This window comes from Cinclus cinclus, chromosome 31 (assembly GCF_963662255.1).
Source record: "Cinclus cinclus chromosome 31, bCinCin1.1, whole genome shotgun sequence".
Classification (NCBI taxonomy): domain Eukaryota; kingdom Metazoa; phylum Chordata; class Aves; order Passeriformes; family Cinclidae; genus Cinclus; species Cinclus cinclus.
In genome coordinates, this window is record NC_085076.1 from 631,847 (window position 1) to 649,726 (window position 17,880).

The 17,880-nt window shown below is 63.8% G+C and overlaps 2 protein-coding genes across 4 annotated transcripts; one reads left to right on the plus strand and one right to left on the minus strand.

Moving 5' to 3' along the window:
• The first annotated feature begins 2,405 nt into the window (after nucleotides 1-2,405).
• On the plus strand, nucleotides 2,406-6,894 carry LOC134055234 (dnaJ homolog subfamily A member 1-like). Of its 3 annotated transcripts, XM_062511415.1 has the most exons (8): nucleotides 2,406-2,462; nucleotides 3,692-3,868; nucleotides 3,910-4,108; nucleotides 5,037-5,141; nucleotides 5,224-5,451; nucleotides 5,530-5,760; nucleotides 5,847-5,947; nucleotides 6,037-6,894. In XM_062511415.1, the coding sequence occupies exons 2-8, from the start codon at nucleotides 3,710-3,712 to the stop codon at nucleotides 6,262-6,264; spliced, it is 1,251 nt and encodes a 416-aa protein (XP_062367399.1). In that variant the 5' UTR covers nucleotides 2,406-2,462; nucleotides 3,692-3,709; the 3' UTR covers nucleotides 6,265-6,894. The 3 variants fall into 3 exon arrangements, with proteins under 3 accessions (XP_062367399.1, XP_062367400.1, XP_062367397.1); XM_062511416.1 differs by lacking the exons at nucleotides 2,406-2,462; nucleotides 6,037-6,894 and adding an exon at nucleotides 3,060-3,080 and having other exon boundaries at nucleotides 3,692-3,841; nucleotides 5,847-5,956; XM_062511413.1 differs by lacking the exon at nucleotides 2,406-2,462 and having other exon boundaries at nucleotides 3,672-3,841.
• Nucleotides 6,895-11,060: 4,166 nt separating this feature from the next.
• CRABP2 (cellular retinoic acid binding protein 2) lies at nucleotides 11,061-14,422 on the minus strand. The gene is made up of 4 exons (XM_062511629.1): nucleotides 14,353-14,422; nucleotides 12,280-12,458; nucleotides 11,240-11,356; nucleotides 11,061-11,111 (listed from the first exon to the last, which is right to left on the minus strand). Exons 1-4 carry the CDS (start codon nucleotides 14,420-14,422, stop codon nucleotides 11,061-11,063), a joined length of 417 nt encoding a protein of 138 aa, XP_062367613.1.
• Nucleotides 14,423-17,880: the final 3,458 nt, after the last annotated feature.

A 17,880-nucleotide genomic window follows, 5' to 3' on the forward strand; every position in this document is an offset into this window, starting at 1 on the left:
TGGAGGTGACTCAGCTGCAGAAATGGCTCTGGCACAGCTGGACCCCAGCACAAGTGGCACTGGGACAATTGGGCTGTGTCCCCTGCCCCAAGGCCAGACCCGACCCCTGTGGCCAAACCTGCCATGGGGCTGAGCCCCCAGGATCCAGCCCCAGTGCCCATGGGAGATTTGGGGCGCAGTGCCAGGCCAGGGGCATGTGGTAGGGACAGGATGTGACCACGGCCAGTCCTGAGTCACCACCAGTCACCGGATCCAGCCTGGGAAGGGACAGGAAGGGCCCTTGGCTCCAGCACTCCTTGTCCCAAACAACATCCACAGTGTGGCTGGAGACTCCATTCTGAGCCTGGGGACTGTATGCCCACTTTGGGGACTCCATTCCCACCTTAGGGACCCCCATTTCCAGTCTGGGAACCATGTGACCAATTTTGGGACTCCATTCCCAGTTTCAGTACCATTTTCCCAGTTTGGGGACCTCTTTCCCAGTTTGGAGATCCCATTTCCACTTTGGGTACCCTTTTCCTAGTTTCAGTTTGGGGACTGTGTGTTCAGTTTGGGACCACATTCCAAGTTTCAGAACCATATGGGACTCCATTCCCTGCTTGGAGACTCTGCCCCCAGTTTGTGAAACCTGTGCCCATTCCCAGTTGGGAACCATATGCCTAATTTAGAAACCCCGTTCCCATCTTAGGAACCCTATTCCCAATTTGGGAACCACGTGCCCAGTTTAGAATCCCCATTCCCAGTTTAGAGACCCCGTTCCCAGCTTGGGGACTTCATGTCAGACCCTGCTCCCTGCCCGTTGCTGTCAGTCACCCAACAGCAGCAGCTCCTCACCGCAATTCCGACCAGATTCCCGGGGCAGGTGGGCCAGGGGTCTGTGGCCCTGGCAGGGCAGCAGCTGCCAGCTGGGGTTGGGTTTCGGGGCGGGGGGGGGGGGTGGGATTTATCACCTCCAGGCCCACAGGACCCTTCGATCCTGCCCTGCAGCCCCCCAGGAGCTGCAGAGGGGCCCAGCCTGGCCAAACATGGCCAGGGGGGACAGCAGGGCTGGGCTGGAGCACAGGGAGGGGAGGTCATGACAGGAGGTCCCAGCACCCCTCCAACCCCACCACAACCTCTGGCAGCCTCCTCCTCCTCCTTCTCCTCCCCTAGCGACCAGCAGCCCCAGCCAGGCCCCCATCAGGACTGACCTGAGGCCACTGTGGGGGGCACAGGTGGACACCAGAGTCTGGAGGGGCCACAGAAATGCCTGAGCAACCCTAGATGGGGCCTGGCATGAGAGGCCCTGACCCCCCCCCACTGCTCTGAGAGAGGACAAAAGGAACTGGAGGATCCCAGCCCCCTGGTTCAGACCCCAGCCCTGCGGTTCTGGCCCCTGGGCAGATCCCAGATCGCAGGATCAGACGGCCAGTTCAGACCCATGACCCCATGGCCATGAGCTGGTTCCAAAGTTCAGATCCCCCAGTCCTGTTCCCAGACCCCCTCCCTGCTCTTGGCATCCCTCCTGCAAAAAAAAAAGCCTACCTGGGGAAGGTGAACACAACCAGGCACCCCCAGAAAGGCTCTATGGGTACCGCCGTTGCACAGGGGATAGGAGAGCAGAGACCCCTCCCGGGGACCACTTGCCCTCGCTGTGAGCTTCCCAGGCCTCCGTGCACCCTTCCCAGGATCCCCCAGACCTCCAGGGACCATCCTGTGACCCCCTGGCTCCCCACCCATTCCAGGGGTTCTGCAGAAGGAGCCTGTGACTGCCAGGGAAACCCTCTGTGAGTTCCTGTGATTCCCCTGGCTACATGTCCCCTCACCTGGATGCCCAAAATCCTCCCAGGACCTCTCCATGACCGCCACGAGAATCCCCTGTGGCCTCCCCAGGACTCCCCAAGCCCACCCAGGACCCCACTGTGACCATCCCAGAATCTCGGGACTCCCGCAGGGCTCCCTGAAACCTCCGGGAACACCTCGAGCCACACCCGTGACCCCTCAGACCCACCCAAAACTCCCCGTGCCCTCACCCCAGCCACGCTCTCGGCCATGCCCCTCCCCCAGCCACGCCCACGCCCCAGACCCTTGACACCTCCCTCTGGTCACGCCCACTTCCACGCCCACTACCACGCCCCGCGCTCCCTGCGCGCCCCCTGCCGGACACCCGCGGCACCCTCATTTCCCACTCTTCCCTCTGATTGGCCATCTGCTCCCAGCCAATGAGCGAGAAGGACTCTACCCTGAGGGCAGGCCCAGCCGCTATCTCAGCCAATCACAACGCGACACGGCGCCCCGCCTCCCGAGCCGGCGAGGAGCACCGTCAGAACCAATCAGCGCCGGGCCGGAGCGGTGATAGGCGGGCGGAACAGGGCGTTTCCACCAATGGGCGCGGCGAGCGGCGCGGAGGGGGCGGGGACAGCGCGGGGGCCGTGCCCGCGGCTTCCAGAGAGTTCGGAGACGGCGGCGGAGCGGCGAGGGTGGTGAGTGGGGGGGCGGCCCCTGGGACCCCGCTGCGAACCCCCTGACCCCCTCGACACCTCCCAAACCTTCCCGGGACCCCTGGCAGGAGCCGGCCCGCTCCGGCCCGGCGGTGTCAGCGGCGGTCCCGGCCCGGACACCCCTGAGGTGGCTCGTCGGGATGACCTGCGGGCCTGGAGGGCTCCGGGGAGACTCTGGGGCGATCCCCTCCCGCCCTCCCCCGTGAGCACCGGGTTTGGGGTCTGCTGCTCCACATCCGGTGTGGGGTCTGGGTACCTCCGCGGCAGTCAACGGGATGTCATCGTGTAATCTCTGCCCCGGCACCCTCCGACACCCCCGGCCCGCGACCCTCAGAGGGCGCGAAGGGCGGAGCCGCCTCACCCGGGTCCTGGGTTGGACCGGACCGGTCGGGACGGACCTAGCCCCGGTCTAGACAGACCCAGCCACGCGCGTCCCGGCCCCAATCTCGGCCCTGAGGGTCCCGGGGGACAGATCCAGCCCCAGCCGCGGGGATCCCGCGTTGGACCCGACGGGACGGGGCCCTCCCGGGGGTCCCCGGAGGACGGACCCCGTTCTTGTCCCGGGAAGGCCGGTTCGGTGTCGGAACCGGTTATTTACTTGTGCGTGGGTCACGGGCGCTTCCCCGCGTCCCTCCGTGTCGCAAGATAAACGCGTCCCCACCCCACGCGGGGCTTATCGGCTGTGACACAGCCCGGGGGGTGGACAGGGGCACCCCCCGACACCTCCTCTTGTTCCCGGACCCCTATGCAGTGTCCGGCTGTCCCCGCACCCGTGGAGCAGGATGTCACCCCGTTCAGACATCCCCTGACACCCTGCGACCCACGGGATGCTCCTGCAGTGGGGACACTTGAGGCAGGGCTGTGCATGAAGGAGAACAGGGATCAAAGCATTTTGGGAGTCTCGCGGTGGGACGAGACTTAGGGTGTTCCCCCACAGCTCTGCGGACGGTGCTTGGGGTCCACTCCACAGTTGCCCACACTTGCAGGACCCCTGTGTGGGCTCTTGTTGTCACATTGATGTCACCCCCCCCGACTACCACCCCCTGTCGCACTGGGATGCTGCCGGGGGAAAGCTGAGGTAGGGTTGTGCAGGGCGAGAACAGGGATCAACAGGGATTTTGGGGAGACCATCCTGGGCTAGGTCAGGGGGTCATGGGCAGAGGTCCCAGGCTGTGTCACAGTCACAGGCTCACAGCTCTGTCCTGTCCCAGCACGTCACAGCGAGGAAGATGGTGAAGGAGACGGGCTACTACGACCTGCTGGGCGTACGGCCAGGTGCCAGCTTGGACGAGATCAAGCGGGCGTACAGGCGCCTGGCGCTGCGCTACCATCCCGACAAGAACCCCAGCGAGGGCGAGCGGGTACGTGCAGCCCCCCGGCCCCCCTCAGCTGGCCCTCTCCCACCTCACCCACCTCTCCCCCTCCCCAGTTCAAGCAGATCTCCCAGGCCTACGAGGTGCTGTCGGACGCCCACAAACGGGCGCTGTACGACCGTGGTGGCGAGCGAGCCATGAAGGAAGGTGGCCTGGGTGGCCGCGGGGGAGGCAGCGGCTTCGGCTCCCCCATGGACATCTTCGACCTCTTCTTTGGAGGGGGAGTGCGGATGCGTGGCCGGGCAGACAGGAGAGGTACGGGGATAGGAGATTCACCAAGACTCCGGGGTGGGAGGGGGCTGGTGCCCAGCAGAGCACTGGCCTGGGGGACAAGGGACCATGATGTGGGAGAGGGCTGTGCCCAAATGCAGTGTGACATTGGCTAGGGGGTTATAGACTTGCTGGGACCCATGTGTGTCAGTGAGCTGGTGTCCAGCACAGCACTGGCTCAGGGGGTAACAGACCTGCTGGGACCTTGGGATGAGAGGAGGCTGGTGCCCAGCATGGCACCATCTCTGGGGATACTGGGATCCAGCTGGGCTCCCCAGACTGTCTCTGCCCCTGCGGCACAGCCCGGTGCAGCTCCTCAGCACCGTCATTACTTTCTCCACCTGCTGCTCTTCAAAGGGCCTTTCCCTGTCCTTGTCCCAGCTTTCCCCCTGCCGAGCTGCAGTCCCCGGGGCTGGAGCTGAGTCACCAGTGCGGCCCCGGGGGTGGCAGCAGGACGCGGGTGTGCGGGGCCGGCCTGGTGACTGTTGGATGCCTTGGGCCTAGGTCACAGGGACAGGTTGACTCGGGAGGGGTGACTCGCCAAGGCGCTTCTTGCTGAGATGGCACGAGTTAATAGCAGGGCAATTAGGAGGCCAAGGGAATGTCCCAGCAACTCCAGCTGGAGCAGCTGGAGGGTGGCTGAGAGCCCTGGAGTGGGAGGTGTGCCCTGCCCATGCTGGGGACCCAACACTGCCCCAGGGCAGCTGGCAGGATCTGGGCTTGGAGATGCCCGCCTGTAGTGAAACTGTCCCTGTCCATGTCCCTGCCTCTATCCTTGAGGAAGGAGCAGGACTGGCTCGGGGGGGAGCTGGTGACCCTGAGCAGTGTCCAGTGCTTGTCCAGCCATGGCATGGGGGCTGGCATGTGGCTGCTGCTGAGCCAGGTGCTGAGCCAACATCTCCCCCGTGCCCAGGGAAGACAGTGGTGCACCAGCTCTCGGTGTCGCTGGAGGACCTGTACAATGGCTCCACACGGAAGCTGTCCCTGCAGAAGAACATCATCTGCCGCAAGTGTGGAGGTGAGTGAGGGGCTGCAAGAGCTGGGGGGCTACCCCAGCACCCTCTACCCCACTGTCTGACCCCCTGCCCCTCTTGACACAGGCTGCGGGGTACGGGAGGGTGCCCAGAGAAGGTGCCCCAAGTGCCATGGCTCGGGCATGGAGGTTCGTATCCACCAGCTGGGGCCCAGCATGATCCAGCAGATCCAGACAGTGTGTTCCCAGTGCCAGGGCCAAGGCGAATGGATCCGGCCCCGGGACTGCTGCCTCACCTGCAACGGCCGCAAGGTTGTGCGGGAGAAAAAGATTCTCAGTGTCCACCTGGATAAAGGTGAGACATAGCTGAACACAGAGAGGGGTCACCCCAGAGTGGAGCATGTGCCCTGAGCTTTCTCCACACTCCTCGCAGGGATGAAGGATGGGCAGAAAATCACCTTCCATGAGGAAGGGGACCAGGTGCCTGGCCTGGAGCCCGGGGACATCATCATTGTCCTGGATCAGAAGGAGCATCCTGTTTTCCGGCGCAGCGGTGACGACCTCATTGTCAGGAGGGAGATCAGCCTGGCAGATGCCCTGTGCGGGTGCCGGCAGGTGATCCGCACCCTGGACAACCGCACCCTGCTCGTGTCCTCCCCACCAGGTGAGAGGGGACTCGGGGACACCCCTGTGAGAGAGCCGGGGGCCCAGGAGCTGCCAGCACAGCAGGGTGACCCTCGTCTCTCTCAGGTGACGTGATCCGGCCTGGGGACCTGAAGTGTATTCCCAACGAAGGGATGCCTGTCTACAGGAGCCCCTTTCAGAAGGGAAAGCTCATCCTGCAGTTCGAGGTGAGCTAGAGCAGGGTGAAAGTTGACCCCTCCCACCTGTGGGCTTCCTGAGTTGCCACCTCCACCTCACATCCTCTCTTTGGTCACAGGTGAAGTTCCCCGAGCCAGGCTGGCTCCCTGCTGACCGCCTGCGCCAGCTCCAGGCCTTCTTCCCACCGCAGGAGGAGGTGATGGCCACTGAGGACACAGAGGAGGTGGAGCTCAGTGATTACACAGCACACGGTGGGCCCGGCCGGCGGCCCTACACTGGAGAAGCCTATCACGAGGATGACTTCGAGGACGGGATGCGCCAGCATGTCCAGTGCCAGACCTCATAGCGGGGAGGGGGGGGCCGGAGTTCCCCGGGCACAGGCGGGGCAGGGCCAGGGCCGAGGGGTGGGGAGAGGGCTGGCGGAGCCACCACGTTCAGGGATGTACATATGTCGCCTTTCCGACAGCACTTCACCTCCCTTGGCCCCCCGGGAACAGGCGGAACCTCCCAGTGAGGTGGCTGAGCTGGGTGAGGTTCCCCCTGCCCTGCCTCCAGCCCCGAGGCAATGGAGTTGCCGTGGCGGGTGCTTGGGTGGTGTGGGGCCGGGTCGAGTTACCTGGCACATCCCACACTGGGAAGGCTCAGCCCTGGCCTGAAAGGAGGAGAGGAGGAGGGGGTGCCCGGTTTCCCCATCTGGCGTGGTGGGGCCAAGCTTGTGCTGAAGCCAGTGTGGGGAGGAAGAGAACTGCCCACCCCTTTCGGGGATGCCCCACTCCCGGCCCTACACTGCGGGGGCCTGCTGCCTGGGCCCCCAGCCCCTTGCTTTGCCCATTTCTTTCCTTACTGGAGCCTGGCTTAAGCCTGGGATGCAGAGGGGGTGGCTCTTTTCTCTTTGCACAGGACAGGAGGGGTTGGGAGGGACCTGTCCCTTCCCTTTAATTTATTTTTGGAAGAATTTTAGAAGTTGTTTTTTTGTTGGGGGGGGGGGGGGGGGGTGGGGTGGTGACTTTGTACTTGGCATTAAACGCAAATCCCAACTCGGTGTGTGGGGTTGAGTGTGGGGCAGGGTGTGGGGTTGAGCATGGGGCAGCAGGAGCCCGGGGGCAGTGACTCTGCCCCACTTTGATCTTGGGTGTTCCTCAGTTTCCCCATTTTACACAAACAGGAGGTGGCAGATTCTGACTTCCCCTGCCCATGGCTGCTCCCAGCTCCTCCTGCTCCACCAGGGGAGGACACAGACCCAAGCCTAGCTAGGGGTCTGTCCCACTTCTTTTCCCTCCTTTGTCAGCCCTGCAGCCTCCCGTGTCCCTCTGCCTCCCTGCCCTGTCTTGAAAGTCTTAACCCTGTGCATACAACCAGTCTCTCACCCTGTCCTTGTCACCCCTAAAGCCCCCTCTCCCACTTCCAGAACCCACCCCTGGTTACCCTCCTGGACCTTCTGCATCATCTCAGAGTCCATGGAGACCCCTCAACAGAGGCAGACTCCCCCCAAATAGCTTCAGCCCCCCTTTTTCAGCTCTGCACGCCACACCCCATGGGAGCTTCCAGCCATGGGGCAGAGCTGGGCTATTAACCAGTTAAGGGGGGCTCCCCCGAAAATACATCCGTCTGGGAGCCAAGCAGGATCACATAACACCCCCCCCCCCCATGTTAAGACAATACTTCCCTCCACGATGGAATGGGGGTGAAGCCCCCCCAGCCCTCTGCCTAGGGGAGCCCAGAACGGGGGGCTCTGTGGGGCTGGAGGCTCCCCTTCCACTGGAGCCCAGGAAAGCTCCAGCGCCAGATGCAGCTGGAGGGGGAGAGGAGGAGGAGGTGTCGGGAAGAACAATGCTGGCTGGCTGCCAGCTGAGGGGAGTGGGGAGGAAGGGGGGAACTCCTGCACAGCCCCCAGCCTGCTGGGCACAGGGAGGGGGTGAAGCCACGCAGGAGGTGACAGCCCCAGGGCTGAGGTCACCTTGCTGAGCCAGCCAGGCGTCAGCGTCTCTGGCTGCCCTGAGCAGTGGGGACACCCCCGGGGACAAGGCTGTCACCTCAGTTAGATGGGGACACCCTCCAGACCAGGGTCCTGTTCTGTCACACTGGGTACACGGAGCTGCCACCTCCTCAGGGGCAGGGACCCCCCCCCCGGGCCATATGCCAGAGCCCACCTGGCCACGTGCCCTGCCAGGCACTGGGACCACCCAACCCCCGTGAGCTAAGGCCTCGTGGCCAGCGAGTTTGTCCTGGGGAGCAGGGCAGCTGAGGGGCTGAGACCCCCCCTGAGCCTGTCACCTCTCTGGCCCCAGCTCCTCAGTCAGGCCAAGACGTCTGGGAAGGGGTGGGAAAGATGTCTAGCAGCCAGCCTGGATCCTCCGGACCATCCAGGGTGGGCTCTGACCTGGGCAGCTACTGGCCTGGAGGGTGTGGGGGTGACACCAGCCCTTGGGGGACACGCTTTCACTGGGGTCATGCTGGGTCCCTTCCCGGTGCCGTGAGGCCGGGGATGTGTGTGGCGGGGGTGTTTTTCCTCCAGCTCAGTCTCCCTCCTCTATCCCCATCCCCAGCATCACGGCCCACGGGAGGTGGGTGGCCCCCCGAGCCTGCCCAACGAGTCCGGTCCGCCTGCCCGCACAGGGACACGCCAGGGCAGGAGCCAGCACACCCCCATCACTTCAAGCAGACCGAAGCCCCCTGCTCCCTCCCTATGGCTCCGGCACGGGGCAGGGGCGATGAGATGCAGCCACATCCCCCCGCTGTTCCCCCATACCCAGCCCAGCCTCTGCTTCCAGAAAATGCATGGAAAAATTCCGGGGTGAGGGGCCAGGGCCCCCCAGGGTCGGACATTCATTCCCCGCTCACAGAACGGGGAGGGAGCCGGGCCCCGCTTTGTCTCCGGAGATGAAAGGCGAGAGGCCAGCCCAGCCCCCTCCTCAGCCCGGGGGAGCAGCGGGGCCGCCCGGGGGCCACCGGGGTCACCGGGGAGGATTAATGCCGGATTAGAGGCGCCGGGGACCTCGACACCACCCACGCGGAGCCATGGGAGGGGGGCACAACCTCCAGAGCAGTTTTGGGGTTACTCACGGCCCCTGCATCCCAGCCCCCCATCCCAGCTCCGCACAGAGGAACTTGCTTTTGTTTCGAGAGCAGCCGCCATCCAACGCCCGGAGCCACGGCCGTGCTCCGGGGAGGGGGCGCCTCCCGTCGCTGCCCCTCCTGGAGCCCCCCCAGCACCCCAGAGCAGCAGAATGGGACCCCCGGGCCGCTGTGGGGGGAGTGCAGGCAGTCACAGACCACTCCCCATCCAGATGTGCCGCCCCAGCTCTCGGGGTCCCCGAGCCCCCCCAGTGATCCCCCAGTCGAAGGCAAACCGGAGCCGTCCCCAGGGTTTGAGGGGGGAAAGCAGATATTCCTCCAACGAGGGGAAGCCGTCGGAGCCGGGGGGGGACGCCTGGATTCCATTACCGGCTGCTCCCGCCGGGCCGTGGCTTTCCCGGGGTCTCCGGGGCCAGCAGCAGCCGGTTGGGTGAAGTGGGGAGGGGGCCGGGTCCTTCGCCCACCCTCGGGGACGTCGGGAGAGCCAGGGCACTGCCTGGCAGCGCTTTGGCAATGGCGACAAGGGTGATGGGCGCCTGCCAAGTGTCCACCTGGAGATTCCAAAGCCTTCCTCCCCCTTCTCCTTCTCCTCCCCAGGGAAGATGTAATTCCACCCTTCCTGCTCCTGGACCCGCTCCCGGGGTGCAGGATCACACCCCGGGTGTGGGGGTGAAGCCAGCCCTGAGCCCTGACTCCCTTTCTCCATCCTTCCCACTCAGGCCCCACGCCGTCACCGCACGGCTCAGCTCGGTGGGGCAGTGCCCCCCACCTTCCCCACAGTGGCTCGGGGGCTGCCCTGGCCGAGGGGTCCTGGCCCATTCCAGGAGAGCCAAGCCGGGCAGCGTACGGGCAGCAGCAGCACCCCAAACCTCGAGGCAGAACAGTCCTGCACCCCGACCCTCACTACACCCTGACCATTTCTGCACCTCCCCAGCTTAGCCGCAGTAGGGACGCAGGCTGAATCCCCCTATCCTGGGGCAATTAATGCCCTCCCATGCAGGGCGATTATCAGGCAGCCCCCAAAAAGCATCTCTGGTAAACCATCCCAGCCGGCAGCATACACAGGTGCCTCTGGATCCCCCTCCCCAGCTGGGATGGGGTCTCATGCACCCTGCACTGGAGCTGAGGCAGAGCACAACGCCCGAGCCCCATGCTGCCCTCCCTTCTCCAGAGACACCCCACGGTCACCTCAGAGCCACCACCCGCTTCCCACGCCGGGATGTGCCAACCTAGCTGCCGCCTTCGCCCCCGGCCCCTTGCACAATAGCTGGGGAGTGGATGTGGGGTGCAGGATCCAGGGTGAAGGATCCAGGGTGTGGAATCCAAGGTGTGGGATCTGGGGTGCAGAATCGCGGGTGTGGGATTCAGACTGTAAGATCTGGGGTGCAGGATTTGGGATCCGGGGTGCAGGATCTGGAGCACAGAATCTGGGATGTGGGTTCCAGAGTATGAGACCCAGGGTGTGGGAATCTGTGTGCCAGTGGGGCCAGGAGAAGAGACAGGGATTCCACGGGGCCGGGGGGGTGGGGGGGTCATAAGACATTTATTGAAATAGCCGAGAGGTGACAGAGGGAAGTTGGACCCTGTGGGGGCTGGAACCTGGCACTGCCCCAGGCTGAGGGGGTTTGGTGTTCCCGTCTGGTACAATATTCACAAATAAATACTGGGGAGGGGTCGCGGAGCAGGGCTGGGGGCTGCGGGAACCAACACCAGCCCGAGCCCAAACCAGCTCAAAGCAGCCCAAAGGGCAGGGAGGGGCCGCGTTACCCCCCGCCGCACCCCGGCACCTCGCCAGGCCCCGAGAGCGCTTCGTCCGCGGCAGAGCGGGGCCAGAATAGGAGAATCTGCTGTCCCCGGAGAGACCCCGCCCTGCAGAGGGAGGGAAAGCCGTGTATGTGTGTTTGTCCCCCCAAAAAAGGGGTTTCACTGATGTACCCCCGTGGGGAGATGCAACACCCTCCCCGTGACCGGGGGATGAGTGCAGGGGATTGGGGGGGACACGGGGCGGGGGAAGGGGGAATACGGAGCAACCGGCACGGGGGGATGTCAGCTGAGCGGGGGGGGGGGTCACTCGCGGATGTAGACCCTGGTGCAGACAACGTCGTCGGCCGTCATGGTCTGCAAGGAGAAGCAGGGTCACAGACACGGCCGTGTCCCCTCCCCTCCCCATCCCACCCCATTCCATGGGAGCTTCCTAGCGCACACTGCGGGCAGTGCTGCCCCCAGGCCCCCGAATTCCTCCTCACCAGGATGAGCTCCCCGTCGTTGGTCATCTCCCGGGACCAGCCCGTCTTGGGCCCGTCGCCCTTGAGCAGCCGCTGCTCACACACCATCTTGTTCTCGCTCTCCCACCTGGCCAGGCTCTGCAGGGGGACACAGGGCAGCGCTGGCTGGGGATGTGCAAAGCCCCCGGACACCCCCTGCCCGCATCTACCAGAGCATCTGTCAGAACTCCCGGGAGTGGAATGGGGCTGTTTGTCCCTGCACCGTGTCTGGGCTCATCTGTCACCTGGGGGGCACAGGGAGAGGTTGAGGGGTGCAGGAGGAGGGGAAGCAGCCGCTGGGAAGAACACTGGTGAGAATGTGGCTGTGTGCAGGCACACACACAAGTGAGAACTCCTGCCCTCATGCCAAACGTGTCCGTGCAAGCTCACACGTGTGCACAGACACATGTACATGCGCACACACACCTCTGTGTGCACACCTGTGTGCACAAGAGTGCTGATGCCCCTGTGTCATGTGTGTGAGGCAGGAGTGTGCACAGGTGCGTGTGTGACACAGGCGAGGGAGAGCTCCTGCCCTGGTGCAAAGTGCATGCACATGCACAGACACACACAGTCAGTCACACTCACATACACACCCACACCCACACACACGCACACACAGTCACACTCACACACAGTCGCACGCACACTGATCACACACAGTCACAGTGGTACACACATACACACACAGTCACACAAACACACACAGTCATAGTCACACTCGCTCACACACACACCACACTCACACAGACACACACACTGATCACACACACAGTCACACTGATCACGTACACATTCACACACTCATACAGATCACAGACACACACACACTGATCACACGCACACTGATACACAAACACACTGATCACACGCACAGTCACACACATACACGCATATACACGCACACTCTCACAGACACACACTCACACTGATCACACTCACACACTCATACACATACACACTCATACACACACACACTCACACAAAAGTGTGCAGGTGCCCACGCGTGCCCATGTGCGCACCTTGCAGGGCCTCCCGTCCACCGTCTGCTCCTCGAACTCCTCGCCCACCCTGAAGCGGATCTCAGTGGTGCGCACGGGGGTCGAGGTGCGGATGTAGAAACTCTCCCCGTCCTGCCGGATCTCCACCGCCGGCTTCGCTGCCGCCGCCACCGCGATCTTCCGCAGCATCATGTTCACGCCTGGAGAAGGGGACGGTGGTACCGAGCTCCCCCTCCGCACCCGCAGCGTCCCCCGGTGAACTGGGCTGGTTCAGTACCCTCGGGGCTATGCGGACCCCACTGTCCCCCGCCCCCACCCGAGCCTGGGGGAGCACGGGGAGGCCGCGGCCGCAGCCCCCACACTTGGCAGTGACACATCCCAGGACACACCGAGTGCTGCAGGTGGCTCAAGGCAACCCATGGGGGGACGGACGAGCCCCCCCGGCCACATCTGGGCCACATCTGGCTCTCGTTACCTGGTGGAGAGGGCGGGAGGGGGGGTGCCGGGATTGGCGCCGGATGCGCCCGGGGGAAGGGATGGGGATGATGGGAGCAAGGGCTCACCCAGAGCGGGGTGACAGTGGGGACAAGGGCCCCAGTCCAAGTTCTGTGTTAGGTGACCTGTGTGACCCCCCCCGAGGGGTCCCACGTCTCCCCCCGCAGCCCCCTCGCCAACCGCGGGGCAGCTGGGGCTTTGTCCCTGCTCCAGAGGCAACTCATCCATCATGTCCCAGAGCCCCCGGCTGTCACAGGGGGAGCTGCTCTTTGGGGACATTGTTCCCATGTCACCCTCCGGGTGGGTACTGGCCACCCCCCGACAGGATCCCTGCACAAAGGAGGTCTCCCCGGCACAGAGAGGTGGGAGACACGAGGGTGCTTGGGTGGGCTCCAGAAGCTGAACTCCCTCACAGTCCCTGAGGCATCCCCTCAATGGCCACGCCAAGTCCCCACGAACATCCCCAGGTCTCTTCCCTCCCCCCGAGGCCTGATTCACACCGAGGGGATGCCCAAATCCTCGCACGGGCAGACACAGCCCCCCACACCCACCACATGATGCTGACGGGGCTGGGGGAGAAGAAACAGACCCCAAAGGGAGCAAAACCAAGGCTAGGGTGGCATGGTGGAGTCAGTCTGGGGGGCTGAAGCTAAAGCTCATCCCCTCTGTCCAGGAGGGTTGGGGGAACCAGCCGGCAGGAGCCCCCACTTGCGCCGTGGGAAAGGAAGAGGGCTCCAGGGGGGGCTGGCAGATTTATTTTCCTGCTGAGGTTTCCCCAGGCCGGTTCCAGCAGCGGGGCCAGGGCGGGGAGAAGGGGCGACGGGGGATCGGCAGTGAAACCCAAGAAAGTGATAATTATCCTGAAATATTCGTTACGTATCCCCTAACCTGGAAAATATTCTGCTCCGGCAGCTCCCTGGCTGGCGAGGAGAGGGTCAGGCAGAGGGGAGCAGTGGGGGAGCTGGATTTGATCCTGCCCAAAGCCTCGGGGATCCCCTGGCCTGTGCCCCCCGGTTCCAGCTCCTGCAATGAGTCCGGGCCCTCCCCACCCCCACTCACTGGGGACACAGCTCTGCGGTGGAGGGCAAAGGGGCCCAGCATGAGGCCCGTGAGGATGGGATCCCAAAACATCAGGTTCCTGCCTGGGCTGGTTTGGGGACACCGGCTGTACCCAGGGACCCTGGGACAGGTGAGCCCACGGGTGCTTTTGGGATGGGGGGGCAGAGGGACTGAAGGGGACTGGGATGGTGGCAGAATCCATGCTTGGGGGTGCCCATGCTTGGGGGACCACCAGAGTGGGGAAACTGAGGCAGGAAAGAGGAAGAGGCGCAGGGGCCGTGTGGGATCCCTCGGGACCGGGACACGCTGTCTGGCCCCCTCGTGCCTCTGATTCCTCAGTGGGGCACCAACCACGAGGGCGTTGTTAAAAGGGGGAGCAGAGGGATCCCCCCCGGCACACGGCAGCTCGGGGCACCGCGACACCCGGGCTGGAAGAGGATTTGGAGGGGAGATGGGGGGAAATCCCCCCGCCTCCCCTGCGTCGCCCCCAGCCCGAGGGAGTCCCGGGGGGATGCGGAGGGAGAGTGGGGCTCCACTCACCCAGTGCCTTCAGTAGCTCCTCGAAGTTTTCCGAGCTCTTCATCTTCCAGTTCCCGGAGAAATTTGGCATCGCGGCTGCCGGCGTGAGAGGCGCAGGGAGGGGACCGAGGGGGGAATAAGCGGTTCGAGGGATCCGTTGCACCCTCCACACCAGCACCGGCCCCGCCGCTGGCTCCCTCCCTCCGTCCGTCCGTCCGTCCGCCCCGTCCCGCCCGCGCCGCCGTTTTATCGCCGGGCTGGTCCCACCCCCCGGCCCCGGCCCCGGCCCCGGCACGGGGGCTCCGCGCTCACCTGCGGAGTGAAAGCCCAGAGGGAGCCCCTCGCCCCGATTTGCTGGAGGCACCACCTGGTCTGCGTGTCGGCCCCCAAAACTCCTCCCATCCCCCCTGAGATCTGTACCCTCCTAATCTCCCTGCAGCCCCCAGGCTGGCTGCATCTCCCTGAACTGCCTGTATCCCCTAATCTCCAGCATCCCCCCCCCCGAAACCACCTGTACCCCGCATGTGCTGCTCCCCCAGGAGCTGCTGCACCCCCAAATCTGTCTGTACCACTCCAAGCTTCCTGCACCTCCGATCTCCCTGCGTCCCCCCACAGCTGCGTGCACGACGAATCTACCCGCACCCTCCGAGCAACACGGCTGGTGCGTGTGCACAGGACACGTGTTTGCACAGTTGTGATGTTGGCACAGGTGTGTGCAGGTGTTTGTGCTCACTCGTACTTAGGTGTGGGCACGACTTTCCCAGCCACACGATCACCACAAACGATCACCACAAACTCACACACAAACTCACACCTGTGTCTGTGCACACTCGTGTGAGTGCAGGGCTCGGCTGAGCTTAGGGTGAGCTGCCAGGGGCAGGTGAAACTCTGCTCCCAGGCGGGTAACAAGCGCCGAGGGATTTCCCGAGGTTTCTCAGTCCTGCGAACAGCCGCGGGATGGGCAGGCTGCGCGGCGGGGCCAGTTCTGGGCAAGAAAATCAAGAGACGGCTTTTCTGGTTCAGCAGAAGCTCTGGAATGGAAGGAAAGAGGTTTCTTCTCCGATCTGAGGTGAAAAGGCCCCACAGAACCCCCGCTGCCCCCCTCCTCCCGGCCACATCCCCCCGTGCCCCCAGAACCTCCGGCTCGGGCCGGTGAGCCAAGTCCCGGCTTGCCGCATCCCTAATCCCCTGAAGAACAGGATTTCTCACCAAGCACTGACATAACCTCACCTACAGCAGCGCGGAGGCTGTGCCACAGGGGACAGGGACAGGCACAGCTCCAGGGGCTCAGGAAGGGGGTGCTGGTGAAGGGTCACCCCAACCCATTCACCCGAGAGACACAGGAGATGCACCCCACCCCCCCACCCCCCCCCCCAATCCCGGAGTCACAGGAGGGGCGGTGCTGTGGGTTTGCTCCAAATCTGGGGAAAATGGGGGGGGCGGGGAGGGAGGGAGGCAAAAAAGCATTTTCATTCCAGGATAAGTGGGTGGAGGGGTCTGGGGTGGAATCTGCCTGCAAACTCCTCGGGGCACCCCGTCCCCCTCGTCCTGTGCTGGGTACCATAACCCAGTGGATTATGAACGCCAGCACCGGCAGCCCCACATCTGGAAGGGATTCTGCCGGGAAGGGCGAATAAAGCCTTTGCACCCCACCCTCCTCTCCCTCCCATGCCGGTGAAGCCCTGGGGTGAGCGGGCAAACCACTGGCCCCAAATAACCCCCCTGGAGTGTTGGTCACCCCTGGGAAGGACACAGATTCTCTGAGAGGCGGGTGGGGAGCCGTGTCCCAGTGCCAGGGCAGCAGCAGCTGGCTCAGCCTCTGGAAACATCCGGCACCATCCACCGCCCGCACCCCCTTCCCGGCAAAAATCCTCACAAACCGCAGAAATCGTGAGCACAAACGGGGGGGGGGGGGGGGGGGGGGCCTCCCCTGGCCCAGGGAGGGCTCCATCGCTGCCCTCGTACCCCCGTGGGCTTCCCCCCCACACACACCCAAATGCCGTCGCTGCCCCGGAGCCTTCCTAGGAGGATGTGGCTGTCTGGGGATGTTCCCTCCCTCCCCGGTGCCCGGGAACCACCCCGGAGGGGGTGTCAGGTACCCTCACCCCATACAAGAGCCAAAACTGTCGGGGACTATCCCCATTTTCCCAGACTCTCAGTGGGGACTGGGGGACTCCACTGTGGGGGGATGAAGCCCGAGCAAGGGCAGGTCACCCATCGTCTCCGCCCCATGTCCCCACAAATCCTTCCCAGCTGGCGGGACACAGCCCCCACCCCCCGCCTCTGGCCATGGCCACGGCCGCTGCGGAAATGAAACACAGCTGGACGGCGCGACCGAGTCCGGCCCCAGCCCCGTGGCCGATGGGATCCCCGGCTGTGGGGCAGAAGGGAACCCACGTGCCCCAAGACCTCTGCTGTGTCGCCCCAGCGGGACCCTGCCCTGGCCCTGTTGCCTGGAAAGGCTGAGCTGGAACAGAGACTAGACAGAGCAAAAGGAATAAAATCGGTATTTACTGAAAGGATCCACTTTGGTCAGTGCAAGAGCCCGGTTTGGGCTACACCCAAATCGAATCCAAGATGAAACCCGGTCACGAGTTTTTACACTTTTATAAGTTTTGGTTCATCTGTATATTGGGGTCAATTATCCAACCACAGCCCCAGTTATGAACTCTCAGCCCCCTGGCTTGCCCCCTTTCCCTTTGATGTTGTTTCTGCTTTTTGGGTACCAGTTGTCCTTGATTCTCCAGCTAGGAAGGGATTGTTTTGTCTAACTACCCTGTGAAGCGAACTTACAAACGCCTATTATGAAATTTCAGAGTTACACACTAAGCAGCAGAGAATCTGAAAAGTATAAAAACTAAAACCCAAGCATCAGCCCAGGACCCAGCCACAGCCCCTGCCCAGGACCCTTACTCAGCTCCAGGACCCTACCCTGTGACCTTTTCTCAGTCCCGGGACTCTGCTCCAATCCTGGCACTCTACCCCACAACCAGGACTTTGCCTTAGCCCCGGGACCCTTCCTCAGCCCCGGGAACCTGCCCCTGTTCCAGCCCCACCCGGAGGGACCCCAGGCTGAGATTCAAGCGAAGCCCCCGGGACCCTGACGCGCATCCCGCACCCGCCGAGGGCTGGGGCCCGGCCGGCTGCTTCTCATTTCCAGGGCCATAAACCCCTTTAACGACCGGCCATTTATAACCGCTGTAAAGCCCCTAATCACCACCAAACCCAGCCCAGACACAAAGGCTCCCGCCTGCTCCTCCTCCCTCCCACCTTCCTCTGGATTTTGGGGCTCTGACAGCTTTCCCACCCCCACCCGGGCCGTAGGGACGGGTGTGCAAGGCAGGAGCGGGAGGGATGGACTCCCCACTGCTCCGCAAGCTCCCGGCCCGTGGGATGCTCGGGCGTCCGCTGCCAGCACTGCGGGGGGACCCAGATCTGCGCGTTTATCCAAAATAAAGGGGAAAGGCCCCTCCCACTGCGGGGCTGTACACCCCAAAACCCTCCCTCGGGCTCTAGCGCCCCGAGCCAAGCGCAGCCACGTAAACACGA